General features: G+C 45.6%; 1 protein-coding gene across 2 annotated transcripts in view; it reads left to right on the top strand.

Moving 5' to 3' along the window:
* Window positions 1–8684: 8684 nt before the first annotated feature.
* Window positions 8685–13492, top strand: part of galnt10 (UDP-N-acetyl-alpha-D-galactosamine:polypeptide N-acetylgalactosaminyltransferase 10 (GalNAc-T10)) — a 46112-nt gene continuing 41304 nt past the window's right edge. For both annotated transcript variants that reach the window (XR_003798152.1, XM_029258041.1), the window contains exon 1: window positions 8685–8998. Coding sequence is in view for 1 of the 2 variants with exons in the window: in XM_029258041.1 (XP_029113874.1) it covers window positions 8840–8998 (159 nt within the window). In the remaining variant the exon portion in view is untranslated. The remainder of the gene's footprint in view (window positions 8999–13492) is intronic.

Here is a 13492-nt window from a genome sequence, read left to right as displayed (position 1 = left end):
CGCACGCCCAGCCCGGCACTGGAATTGGATCTGATAAGCTGTTGTTTGTCATCGTTTCCCAGCCGGGGCCGAGCGCACAGCAGCGCTAAAGGCCTCGCGACAGCGGCGTTGTGCACAAAGTGAGAACGGGAGGGAAAGCTGGAGCCTCGTCATCGGGTTGAAAACCCAAAACACCAGATGTGTGCTGTCGCCACAGAGGCTTCCCACAACTCCCACATCATTTACGTAGCATTTTTTACACGCCGTCCCTTCTTGCTCCGTTTAGGGTGTGAGATCAGCAAGTAAAATCAGCCAAGCCGCATCCAATTCCGACGGCTCATTTGAACCCGTGCGGAATGAGGATTTTCAGAGCTCACTTAGCACTGTTTACATGTGGTTGTTCAGCCTGCACTTTTTTTTTTTCCAAAACGACCATTTACACAGCCGAGTGAGTTTTACAGTATCGGTGAAGGGTAAGCATCTCGACCCGAGGGTGCTCCGGCAGGAGGCGGGATTTAAACCTGCGTCTTTTTAGTTCAAGGCATGTCTAACCGCTTCTCCACGTGCTGCCCAGTTGGAGTTACTCAAAAACAGAATGATTTTCTTGCCATGCTGTTTTTTTGTGCATCAAGCATTGTGTGGCTTCCAGTTGGCCATCCTGGCCTTCGCTCTTCTGGATAACACATTGTTCGGAAAATAATCCCAATGGGGCGTGAAGGAAAACAGAAGAGGATGGAAGATCTCTTCTCGTGTTGCTGATTCGGTGTCCCTCGATGTGCCGGTATCTCTTGGGCACCGGAGCAAACATTTGCCTGGAGCTATTCGAAGGACTACAAACAGACGTGTCAGTCACTCACTTCCCAGTCGGGGAGAGCAGAGAATTCTCCGGAAGCATGCTGACCAGCAGCAAGAGAGAGGGTATGCACAAAAATTGGATCGATTGCCATGACAACTTTGCTAGGTAGAAGAATGAGGTGAGAAACCTCTGGCCGAACAAGAGAGGCTCTCCGATGCCTAATTCACCGCTCACAATATTTGTGTATAATGAGGTTGCTTGTACACTCTTGCCGCGTTATTTTTTACTCCCAATATCCGGTTTTTCACCGTTGATTAGTAGCACTTAATCAGTTCGAATTTTCATTTATCCCATCTGTGACATCCAGTCAGGCACAATAAACTGAGAGTGCATTTTAAAATCATGCCAAGTGGCTGTGAGTGACCGTGAGATGCACGGCATTGTGGGAACCACGTACCCACGCTCTCAGCTGAGTTCTCACGCCCTAAAGTCTGGCTTACATACTCACGTGTTTGTGTTTGCGTCCTCTATTTTGCACCATTATGCTTAAGTTTTCTAATTATTAATTTATGTAAATATAACATAAAGCTTTCATCTTCCTCAAAGCCAGTCTACACATGCTATCTCAACGAGTTTACTGTGTGAAACTATTTATTTAATTTACATGTGTTGTTATTATTCATTGTTATTTCATCTATTTTAATGTGTTACACAACCTTTCCATTATGGTATCGGGCATAATTCAAGGTGATTTCAGGGTGAACTTGGGATGGGCTTGGGCCGTGTTTTAAATTTTTCTCCGGAAGAAACGATGGAATATTTCATTTTATTAAACAGTTTTTTGATACCTTGTCCAATTTCAGGAAATAACTAGGACCAGATTAACAGAGTTTAGTATTTTTTCTCTATCCCAGTATCTGTAATTTGTTATGCTCCTGTGACAAACAAGGGAATATAGTGCCTGTGGTCAAGGCAGGCTATAAAAATGATGTTCAGTGTAATACAATCAACCTGTCTGAGTTTGCAGCCTTCAGTTTCCATCCTGGATTCTCCCATTAGTGGTCACTGCAGAACTGTACTTTCAGAATAAATTTCACCTTGGGTCTTAAATAGATGTTTAACCACGAGCACTAAACCAAGAGCGCACATTACATCAATAACACTGGGAGGGAGAAGCAACTAGATGCAATTAGACCCCTCCCCGTGGGACTGATTCTTCAAATAAACATGACAACGTGCATCGATTTTACAAAAAAAGAAAAACAACGGATGTCAATATCTGTGAGAGCGGGCTGCCGGTGCCAGTCCTCTGCAGATTAAACATAACAGATTTATGGGCCAGACAGGAACCTAGGAAAATCATTCCCCGGTGTGTTCAACTGTTCCACAACATTACAGCCGGCCGGCCCATCAGTCCTAGTGTCATTACAGAGACCTCATTGTGCATGTCAGCACATGGGATATGGATGCCAGTCCGCCTTCAAACAGCACGCTGCGCCCTGTTGTGGGTTCGAAGTGGTCACAAAGGTCGAGATGGAGCATGGCAGTGGACGGCGTGTTTAAAACACCTTTCGCAGGGAAAATTCATTTCAATGGTAAAAACAATCGTGTTCCTAAACCCCAAAGCTGACACCCATTCGTGCTAAAATATCACCAAATCCCATAAAAAAATGTACACATTTACTGCAGTAGTTAACATTAGTTATCATAATACAAAATAACACGGCCATTTCTATTCAGGGGGGCACGTTGGCACAGCAGGGTCTGCTCTCTGGTGGGTCTGGGGTTCGAGTCCTGCTTGGGGTGCCCTGCGATGGACTGGAGTCCCGTCCTGGGTGTGTCCCCGCCCCCTGTGTTGCCTCGGTTAGGTTCCGGTTCAGCGCGACCCCACTTGGGACAAGCAGTTTCAGCCAATGCGTGTGTGTGTGTGTGTGTGTGTGTGTGCGCGCGCATGTGCGCACATTTCTATTCATTATTACTCTGCGATACTGAATGACTGTCTGCCTGCACTCATTCACCTCTTGCATAGCTATTATATACCACACACTTAATAAACACACACACATATGATGTTGTGTTTACATACCGTATTTCTTCAACCTTCAATGCAAAAAAAAAAAAAAACAAAGAGTAATGTCAAAAGAAATAAATGGAAACGATTCAAATGAACCGACACTCAGTGGACAAGCGGACATGGTTTGGAGAGTCCGAACAGGGACGTGATCACAAGCATTACAACAGGTCAAACTAGCAAACAAGGGCTGATGGACATTGAGAACTTAAAACTGCACAAGGCAAAATATAAGTAAGAAGAGCACATGGTGGGTCTGGTCTCAAGTCGAAATTCGGTCCTGTAAATGTGGGGAAATGTCTTGTAAGCCCAGGTAAGGATATTAAATCAAGTTCCTCTTAAAGTCGAAACCTTGTCATCTGAAGAGGCGTATCTTGGGATATGAGTCTAAAGGGCTTTATCTGATATGGCAATATGGTCCTTTGAAAATCCAAAGAAATAAGAGGAAATGTGGAAAAATGACAAATCCAAGAAAATATCCAAAAACACTACAGCCAGAGGAGAAAAGGTTTGGATCCCTTCTCCAACCTTCTCTCACCAGAAATCAACCTCTCAGTGCAATTTTTTTTTTTTTTTTTTTTGGGTTCCGTTTGTTCCCACAGCAACAGGTCTTTGCTATTCTGGAAACTGACTCCAGGTGGATCCCACCGCTTCTCAACCACATTCAGCTACCCCATCTACACACTCAGGGTGCTCCTGCTCTCATTGCTATTAAACCACCATTTTTAACAGTTCTTTACATCTATATTTATGAATTTAGCTGATACTTTTCTCCAAAGTGACTTATAATTACTTACCCATTTATACAGTTGAACGATTTTTATTGAGGCAATTCAGGGTAAGTACCTTGATCAAGGATATTACAGCAGGAGAGGGAATTCGAACCCGTGACCTCCAAGGGGCTCTAACGATTATGCCACTTGCCACCATTTCTTCTGTACACGATTTTATTATAATCATTTTCAGTATTTTACAGATGGTAATCGCAACGTCAAAGCTGCTGCTGAACAATTCTTTGCTTGCTTATACATCCTTCCTTACTCAAACTTCAGCCTTGATCCAAAACAGCCTTCACAAAAGAATATTTTATAGTCTATTAATTTAACAAGGGTTTTTCAATAACACGGCAGCTGTTCTTTCCTGGAGTGTCACATGTCCAGTACCTTAACTGCTGCAGTAAAAATCAGTAAAAGTACACGTGAGTGTAATGTTGTTAATGTTGCCTGTTGCCTTCATGTGTCATGTGTCTGCAAAATAGAGGAATAGGGACCCGGGACCTTAACCACGGCCACAGAGCTGGTAAAAAAAACAGAGCAACAGCAACTCGGATTTATACCACTAATTATGTCTGACCTATGGTGGGAACCTGGGTTCAAATCTTTTCCATGGCACTCTAGGTATCTATAGTGGGGAAGGCCACCGTTTCTTGGAGGGGTCCTCTCCTCTGTTGCTAATAGCAACACCTACAGTCATCCAGGTGCCTAGAGGGCTGTAGGAGGAACCACGCGAGCAGCGACCTCCTCCAGCCTTGTGTGGGCACCTGATGCCCGCAGTTCATCCACTGAAAAGGAGAGGGCGGCTCGGAGCACCCACGTCGGAGGACAAGACATGCCGTACTTTGAGGGGGAGGCAAGCTGCTGACTTTAAAGGGGTCAGAAATAAAAAAGGAACAACATGGACAGTTCTTTATCACCTACAGGTTGCTGGTTCGAATCCCACAGGGGTTCTGCTCTTCGTAGGGAGATCACTTCAGATGCAAGCTGTGAAGTAAGCAATACAACAATATTTGCAAGACGTCAGCCACACACCAAACACATCTGGAAAAAAATGGAACACGTGGAAGATGCCTCTATATATATGTGTGTGTGTGTATATAAATGTTCCGATCGATAGCTGTCACCTTGTCGTGGTGGTTGGGCTTGTACGCTGCCGTGACCCAAAGGGCTATACTGACTGGAGTAACGCTCTTTCGGGTTCAACCTTTTCAGGAAGACCAATGGGAAGCAGTGAGACAAAGAGCAGTGATCCTCATACTGGGCTGTTGACGGCAGAGGATCACGTTTCAGTGACAATGGCAACAACACCAACATCGACTGCGCAGAAGAAAGGCCTGGCGATCTACTTCCGTATCCTGCCACGAAACCTCTATGGATAGTAATAGTCATTTACATCACAACTATCCACAGAGTCGCCATGAGTTGACATCGACTTGACAGCACCTAACCACACATATCTGTAGATATATACAGTATATATAGATACACTTACACACAGTGCACGTGTGTTTATGCACGTGTACGAGTTGCATCTCAAGTGACGCAAGTGATGCATGTGTATTAGGGAATGCGTATGCCTCTCTTGTTTAAATTTTCTCTCACTGGATTCATGGAAGTATTGCCAGAGTGAGGTCGCACTTCCCTGTAATCACTGTTGTGTGTAATCAGAGCATTCACCTTTGATTCGAAACCACGCAGGAGAGGATTTTGCATATCGCGCGTGAATGGATTCCTCCGAGTGCCAATCTGTGTATGTGGTCTATTTATTCCTGCTGAATATGAACCTGGCGAGCGATGCCAGCGGGGAGCTGCGACAGTCCCGCCCGGACGACGCCTTGTTCGGTGAGTTTCGGATGAATCGCCCAGCCATCCGGCACGAAGGCTTTAGCGCCAATACATTAGCCTGCGTCTGCCCTGTGGCACGGCCCCCCACGCGCTCCTGAACGGGGCCACGATACTGCGGTGATTTATAGCGCATGGGAAATGTTAGCACCCATTATCCCTTAAGTGCAACGCCATTCCATTTGATGGACTCTACTCGGCCAGAACCTATTACCTCCGCAAATCTTGGACTGCCCAGGCAGGGAGCTTTTTAGGTTAGTAATTAGTAAGTGTCATCTTCTCCCCATAAAACATTCTGTCAGGGGCCAAATGTCAAGAAAATAACCCCAGGCTTGGCATAGAACACGTTCATATGAATCATCAAAATTCTGCCACGGAGTAAATGTGAACGACACTTAACATTAGGGAAATACCACATTTCTCTGCCTTATTGTTAAGATAATGTAGTTTAATTGACAGGATAAATGCATTTTTATGTGTCTTTTGAGTTTCGTACTATATTTGAATATGAATAATACGATGGGAGAAAGAAAGTCAGAAGGGTTCTCGTGTACTTTCACCGAGTCCTTTTCTTTCCATATGCTACCAAGGAGACAACGGTGACCTTTCCAGAACACTGATCCAATCCTCTTCATGAGGGACTCGGCAGATTATGAGCTGTGGCAGTAGACCGTATCGCCAAAATTCATTGCTGAAGCTATATTAGGACCACGTGTGCTGGAGCCCATATGGAGTCACTCGATCACGGTTTAGAGCAGGGTGCTCGACTCTGGTTCTTCAGAGCCACGGCCCTCCAGGTTTTAGAAAACAATTCAGGTAGCGCTTCACTCAAAGCCAAAGTGCTAGGAGAAGTGTCTTAATAACCAAAAAATTAACATATTTAAATGAAAACAGACCTAGTACTCTATTAAAAAAACAAAGCGACAATCAAGTGCAATATGTTTGAAATGTCTGTTTCTGGAATATGTGTATTGCATTTTTTTCTCTGTCACACACAAACATATATATATTCATGCATATATACTCTGATTATGTATTACAGAGAAAAAAGGGCATATATTTATTCTAGTGCACAGTGCCATGGAAAAGAAAGAACACACTGCCAAGTCCATGGTTTAAAATATTATAAATCATATATTATATAACTAAGCCTCATCATGTCCTCACCAAGTCCAAACTCTCATCATATTTTATTTAATTTAAGTCAACATGCAGAAACCATGAGTGCAAAAAGGAAGTGTATGTCACAGTTCATCCATTGGCCTCCTTCTCCTGGTCCTCTTCCTCCTCATCCTCCTTCTTACAGAATGCCTTCCGCTCATTAATGCTTGAGGGAATTTGTCTATTTGCAACTCTCTTAAGGTCCCACCGTTACGTCTTGCTGAGGTTGAGGTCTGCGCTTGGACTAGGACCCTCTAAACACCCAGATTCTTTTCCATTTCAGCAATTCAGCCCTAGATTTGTGGCACTGTTTGGTATCTATGTCCTGTCACATGACCCTGAGACTTCTGCTACTAGACAGATGGTCTCACATTTTCTTCTAGAATACCCTGGTATGGAGAGGAACTCTGAGTGAGACTGACACTTGCACAGAATGAGCTTAGATTTGTCTACTGTAAGGATTTTATGAAGACTAGATGATTGTATTTATATCCTAAAAAATAAGTTTGAAAGAAGGCACAGTTTCATTTTCATATCACTCTATATTGCAGTACATATTTTTCCACACAAGGCTCAAAGAAAACCAGCATGATGTGGAGTTCATCATATGACAGCCTATAAATAACTTTTAGCATATAATTTCATGTCTGACTGTCTGTGACATATTCATGCTGCTGTTGCCATGCACTCAAAGGGCACGAGTCTGAACGTCACAGTAAAAATTACTCTGCTGTAAAATTGGGCTAAATCGTTCTACATAGGTGTGAAAACAGAATCTTTACATTTCTTGGGGCAAGTAGTTAGTGGTTTTTTGGTTGTCGCTCCCACTTTCTACACAGAAAGGCCCAGGGTCAGCACCCTTGAGAAAGGTACTTAGCCTCAAGTGACAGAGTAAACATTAAGCAGCTGTGCAAATTAGGACATTTCCACTTGTTTACATTTGTTTACTTAGCAGACACTTTGGTCCAAAGCAACTTCCAATGAACTCTGTGTAGCACATAGCACACACCTTATTCACCGCAGTGACTTACACTGCTAGATACCCTACTAATGGGTCACTCATCCATACATGAGTGGAACACACTCTCTCTGTCGCTCACATACTATGGGGGAACCTGAGCAGCAAGTCTTTGGACTGTGAGAGGAAACCAGAGCTCCTGGATAAAACCCACGCAGGCATGGGGAGAACATGCAAACTCCATACAGATACAGACCGAGCGTTTCCGCAGAGCAAGCTGCAGAAACAGTGTCAGTGACTTTGGAGGAAGGTGTCACTGAACACATGATGACTCCTGGCTTTGGAACCAATCATGCACTCTCTCCAGTTATGCAATCATTACAACCATTTTTCTCTGCTCTCTGGTTGGGTCGATCCAGCAGGGTGGGGATGACTTTTGGGGATTTGTGCTGAGTTCCAGCCCAGTGTAATTACAGTTCAGCCGAAAAGTGTCATCAGTCATTTGTTTGAGGATCGGTCATTCCGAGTTTCCACTCGATCGGACCGCTGATGCAGCGACCCGACCCCGCGCGCTCTCTTTCACTCTTTCACGTCAAAAAGGACGGTTGCTGACATTTTAACGCCTTTTCTTTTTTTTTTTTTTTTTACACACAAAAGTACCGCACCTGTGCGTTATATATAGTGACACATCGCCAGGGAGACCTTTCCGCACAGTCAGTCACCAGCTTTTTTTTTTTTGCTCCACGTCCACGTCACAACTCGAAAAGAAGATCACGCCAGTCAACTTTTTCATCGTCGTGCACGTGGACCGTGGCGCGCGGGAACGTAGACCGGCGCTGGCGATCCACCCAGGCAGAACAGCGGTGTCACGAGGAGCGAGGGCGCGCGCACGCCACCGAAACCGAACGACGCATCGCTATTTATCGCCAGAACACGGGCTTCGAAACGTCGCGCTGAGGCGAAGGCGACGCCAGGGCGCCTGTTGATGCGGAGGAGAACGCCACGCGCCGCCCACGGACTGCCCCGTGCTGAGGACAGCAGCTCTGCTCTGCTCGGCTCGGCTCGCCACGGCTCGCCACGCCCCGCCCCATTTCGCTCCACTCCCCCTAGCGGAAGTGTCCGCGCGCACATCGGTGCCGCGCCGCGCCGCGCCGCTCGGTAGCGAAAGTTAAGTCTCCGCCTGGAAGGCGCCGCGCACCGAGGCTCTTCTCGCGCCCGCGGTTTGTGTCTTCGTTCCGTGGTGGGGGGCCGTTGAAATGCGGCGGAAAGAGAAGAGGTTACTGCAGGTGGCCGGCGTGCTGCTGGCGGCGCTGCTCTTCCTGCCCAACGTCGGGCTCTGGTCCCTATACCGAGAGCGTGTGCTGGAGAACGCGCCCGACGCCGCGGAGGGGCCCGGGGGGGTCGCGCAGATACAGGTAACACACAGCGTGTGCTGGGCGGTGTGACAGATGCAGAATGATTGTATGTGTCAGAGTGTGGATGGCGCGCGCACGCGAGGGAGCTCCCACACATATATCGAAACACGCGACGTGGCACAACTGGCCCAAGTGTCACCTGGTGGCGTCACAGAGCAGAAGTAACTGGTCGAACTGGCGTCGGTTTTTTTGTCGCCGCGTTGCCACCTTCTTCGCACGGCGACTGAGAAACGGTTGTGTGTGCGCGTTCACAAACGAGTGTATGCATTCAGAGCCGGTCCGCTGCGCGTGCGGCCGCTCGGACGGGTAGGTATTCCGCCCGTGTCTCAGTGTCACGCGCTGTTGTTTTCGGGGCGCAGAGCGCCCCGCTGCCCGGGCACTTCAGGAAGTCGGCGTGCTGGAGCGGCGCGCTCGGGCGACGTTTCCGCTGAGCGCGCGGCTCTCTTTCCTCTCACTGTTTACCGAGCGGGAGCCGCTCGCGAGCCGCACTGACGGAAGCGGCGCTCCGCTTCTCGGCGGAACTTTAGCCAGAACGGAGTGCGGTCGAACAGTGAGTTTGTGCGCTGCTCTCGCCACACTTTAAAGTTACTATGTACTTCACTCGACTCGCTTTACTTTCGTTGAACCACATATGATATGTCTGAGCTTAACGGTACAAGAAGTTTACGTTGAGAACGTCGTAAATACAGAACTAGTGAGTCGCTTCTTAATCATGTAATTTTTTTTTTTACCCTTCTCATTGGTGCTGTGTTTAGCTGTGACTTGTGTCGCCCTCCTCCCTAGTGAATAAGCATTTTCCAGTCAATATTCTTTTTAGGTTCTTGGATATGACTGGAATACATATGTTGTTGGGCAAAACATCCTGTCCATCCATTCGATTCATTACATTATCATTAACAGCTTGGCCAACACAGGGTCATGGTGGGCTGGGGCCTATTCTGGCAGGGCATACCCTGGATATGACATCACTCCATTGCACTGCAGACACTCATTCTCAGACACACACACAGCAATTCTGAGGTACCAGTTCACCTGAAACTCATCTTTACACTGTGGGAGGAAACCAGAGCATCCAGAGGAAACCCACGTGAACACGTGCGCAGCGCCACATGTTCCTACAGCCAGGAACTGTGAGGTACCAGCAGTGCCTACTGCTCTACGGTATGGCCCGGTAAAAATGACCAAACTCTTTAAATGGATAAATCTAACATTGTAGGTCACGTTGGAGAAATGCATTGCTAAATAATCTTTAATAGTATAATAACTAATAATGAACCCTGTGTTTCATGGATGTCATTATCACAGTTTGACCACTTGTTTGTTGCAGACACTTAATTTTGAAAACCTGAGGACATCATCCCTACTGTTGGGGGGGGGGGGGAATGCCACAGCACAGAAATGTCCCTTGAGTTATTTATTTCTTTAATTTTATTGATTTAATGATACCAGAATTACATTGTGTATTTTTTTTTTCTGTCTATGTTGTCTTCACTCACCTGTAGTTAAGTTATTGTCGAAATAGTAACTCAAACTAAATTACAATTGTCAATAAATTGTCTAGAGTCTCATAAATGATCTGGGTAAGTTTATGTTCTGTATTGATAATATCATTGTTATGATCAGTGCTTTAAGATGATAATCATACCTGGAAGGCTGCAGACCTGCAGGTTTTCGACAGAATGTTTTAATTTGCATCTGCGCTGCAACTGTAACCCAGAATGAGAGGGTTTATTATCTGAATAATTACTACACATTACTTAGTAATGTGGGAAAAGATGAGGTAAAACAAAGTCCTGTGAAGTAAGACTCCCCAGGTTGAGGTTTTTCTCACCTGTTGCACATCACACCACTTCTACATCTTGGGTTGTGGCTACCAATTTCTAGCAGGTTTTTTAAAAATTTCTTATTTTTTGTAAATTAATTTCAGGTCACTTCATAGTCTTCATTGGTACAGTTATTGGCCATTTTTCTTGCTATTTGTTAAGAGAAGCCTTTCACCCAAAACACACTGAAATAGGTGTTTCTAAACAGCTGTCAAAATAACTGCAGTGCCGTTGAAATGTTCTTTGTTGTCAAAATGGAAATAATAAATATATGTTGATAATTAAATAAGCCTATTAAGAAAGTTGGAAGGAGACTTGCATACCATGAGCTTGCCAGCAATTAATTTTTACATTCCTGGTTCAAGTGATGAAGTGGGAACCGACCTCGGAGCTTAGAAAGGAAATGAAGCGCAACTTAAAATAGTCACAAAAAATTCTGTTCAGACAATCTGAGTGTTGTTTTCAGCTGTCATAAATATTTTAGAAGGCATCCACTGTCGACAGGATGCCAAATATTTATTAAAAAAAAAAAAGTGACATCGCTGAGTGTGATTTGCACATAGCTGGTCCTAAAGCTGTGTCTGAGAAATGAGCTTTCAAATAAAATGGAGCTTTGCAGGTTGAAGTCTTGATCTTGCTTGGACTCAAAGTTTCTATAATCTTCCTTGATGGGTTTTAATATGCATGCAAACACACTCATCTCTTAAAGAATCATCTCTCTTGAGAAACCTGAAAAATAAGAAGTCTTGCATCCTGTGTAATTATAACACACACACACACACCGCTTGTGTCAAGCCGGGGTCACAGCGAGCCAGAGCCTAACCCAGCAACACAGGGTGCAAGGCTGGGGGGGGAGACAGACACACAACGAGACGCCAGTCCGTCACAAGGCACTCCAAGCGGGACTCGAGCAGTGCAGGCACAGGCCAAACCCATTGTGCCACTGTACCCTCTCTAATAATTATAAGACATTTATTCAGTTTTCAAAAAAAAAAAAAATCATTGACTTTAAGAATCCTAAGGTTAACTCAAATGTACAGTCCTGTTTTCAAAAGAGAAAAAAATTCAGTTTTTACAGTGGTGCAGAATTATTTTCTATACGTTCACGTGTTTTGTGTCCATATTAGTAATGATTTGGCTAACGCCTTTCTCAAAGGTGACTTAATATGTTAGACTTGTAAACTACCCTCCTTGAAATTATTTCTCAATTTATTCTGCTGGTTAATTTGTACTGGGCAATACAGTGGCGCAGCTGGTTAGCACTGGTGCTTCACCACTCCTGGCTGTGGTTTCATGTTGAGTTTTTCTGTTTTCCATGTGTTCTGGTTTCCTCACACAATCCACTGACATGTTTCAGCTGAACTGGTCACTCTCAAGTGCCTGCACTGTTTGTGATTGCACTTTGATGTTTTGATGTCCTGTCTAGGGTGGACCCTCCCTGACCCCTCACGCTTTCAGATGCTGGACCACCAAAACCCAGTGTTGGACAGGTGGTTATTGATGGTAATTTTTGCTGAAGATACTCAGTAAAGGATGTTAAAGGGCGCTGCAACAGGAGCAGGGATTCAAACCCATGACTTTTGATAGCAAGGAGACGCCTGTAACAAACACACTGTCCGCTATTGATTTTCTCGGGGTTTGGCATGGTGAGCTGAAGTTTTGCCACAAATTCCTTCATCTCAGGTTGTACGGCTATGGAGGCTCTACTTTCTCCCGCCCACTGAAGTGGAGCAAAGGAGTGTGAGAACCTACTTAAGTTAAAAGCTGATTATATCGGACTGACTGGTGTGTCCGCTTCTTCTCCTCCTGTCAAGACCATTAATCCTTTCTAATAAGAACTACATGTTTTAGTAAATAACTAAAGGCCTTATATTTAGTAAAGATAAATATTAAACCAGCATCCCGAGGTCCTGATTAACAAAATATAGGCAGTTAATTTTGCGCTTTGATATGTTAATCTTTGAAAAAGATGATCAGCTTTAGAAAATGAAGTCGGATGCTGCGAGACTTAGAGTCGCTTGTGTGAGCCGCGTGCGGTTGACTCGGATGTGGGGCAGCGCCTTGGACTGGGCGGAGATGGGCACAAAGGGGGCGGTTGTTGGCAGTGGGGCTCAGAAGCAGCCACCTCTCGGGCCCAGACAAGGCGAGCCTTATCCTCCGGCGGCGCCCCCTGCCCTCGGCCTGCTCTGTATGCCCCTCAGGGTTCCAATTGCCCGCGCGGTTGAACCCGCGCCCAAAACTGAAGGCAGGTGCACAGAGCAAGGGGATGTTCTTGAGCAGACGTGGAGTGCCTGAAGGAGCACTGATGGGGAAGGGTATGGGGGGCCCCTCAGATGCTGTCGTCTGTCTGATTGTCCTTGCGCACATGACTCTCGAAGCCTCACTGTAAGCCTTGCATATTAAGAGCAGTCCTTTACATATGCCGTTTTTTTATTTTTGATTTAGTTTTTTGACAACACTTATCCAAAGCAGCACTGACCCATTTATGCAGGTGGAATGTTTTTGCTGGACCTTTTCAGGTTAAACTCATTCCTCAAGGGAACTGCAGCAGGGCCCCCATGCCGGGACTTGTACTGACAACCTTCACGGTTGATTCCCTGCGTGCTGCGGGCGGTGACCCTGGTGCTGCACTCACACTGCAGTCCTCGTGTTCTCTCGGGCCTTCCTGTGA

The sequence above is a fragment of the Scleropages formosus genome, chromosome 14 (assembly GCF_900964775.1).
Source record: "Scleropages formosus chromosome 14, fSclFor1.1, whole genome shotgun sequence".
Classification (NCBI taxonomy): Eukaryota; Metazoa; Chordata; class Actinopteri; order Osteoglossiformes; family Osteoglossidae; genus Scleropages; species Scleropages formosus.
This window is presented reverse-complemented; position numbering and strand designations above follow the sequence as displayed.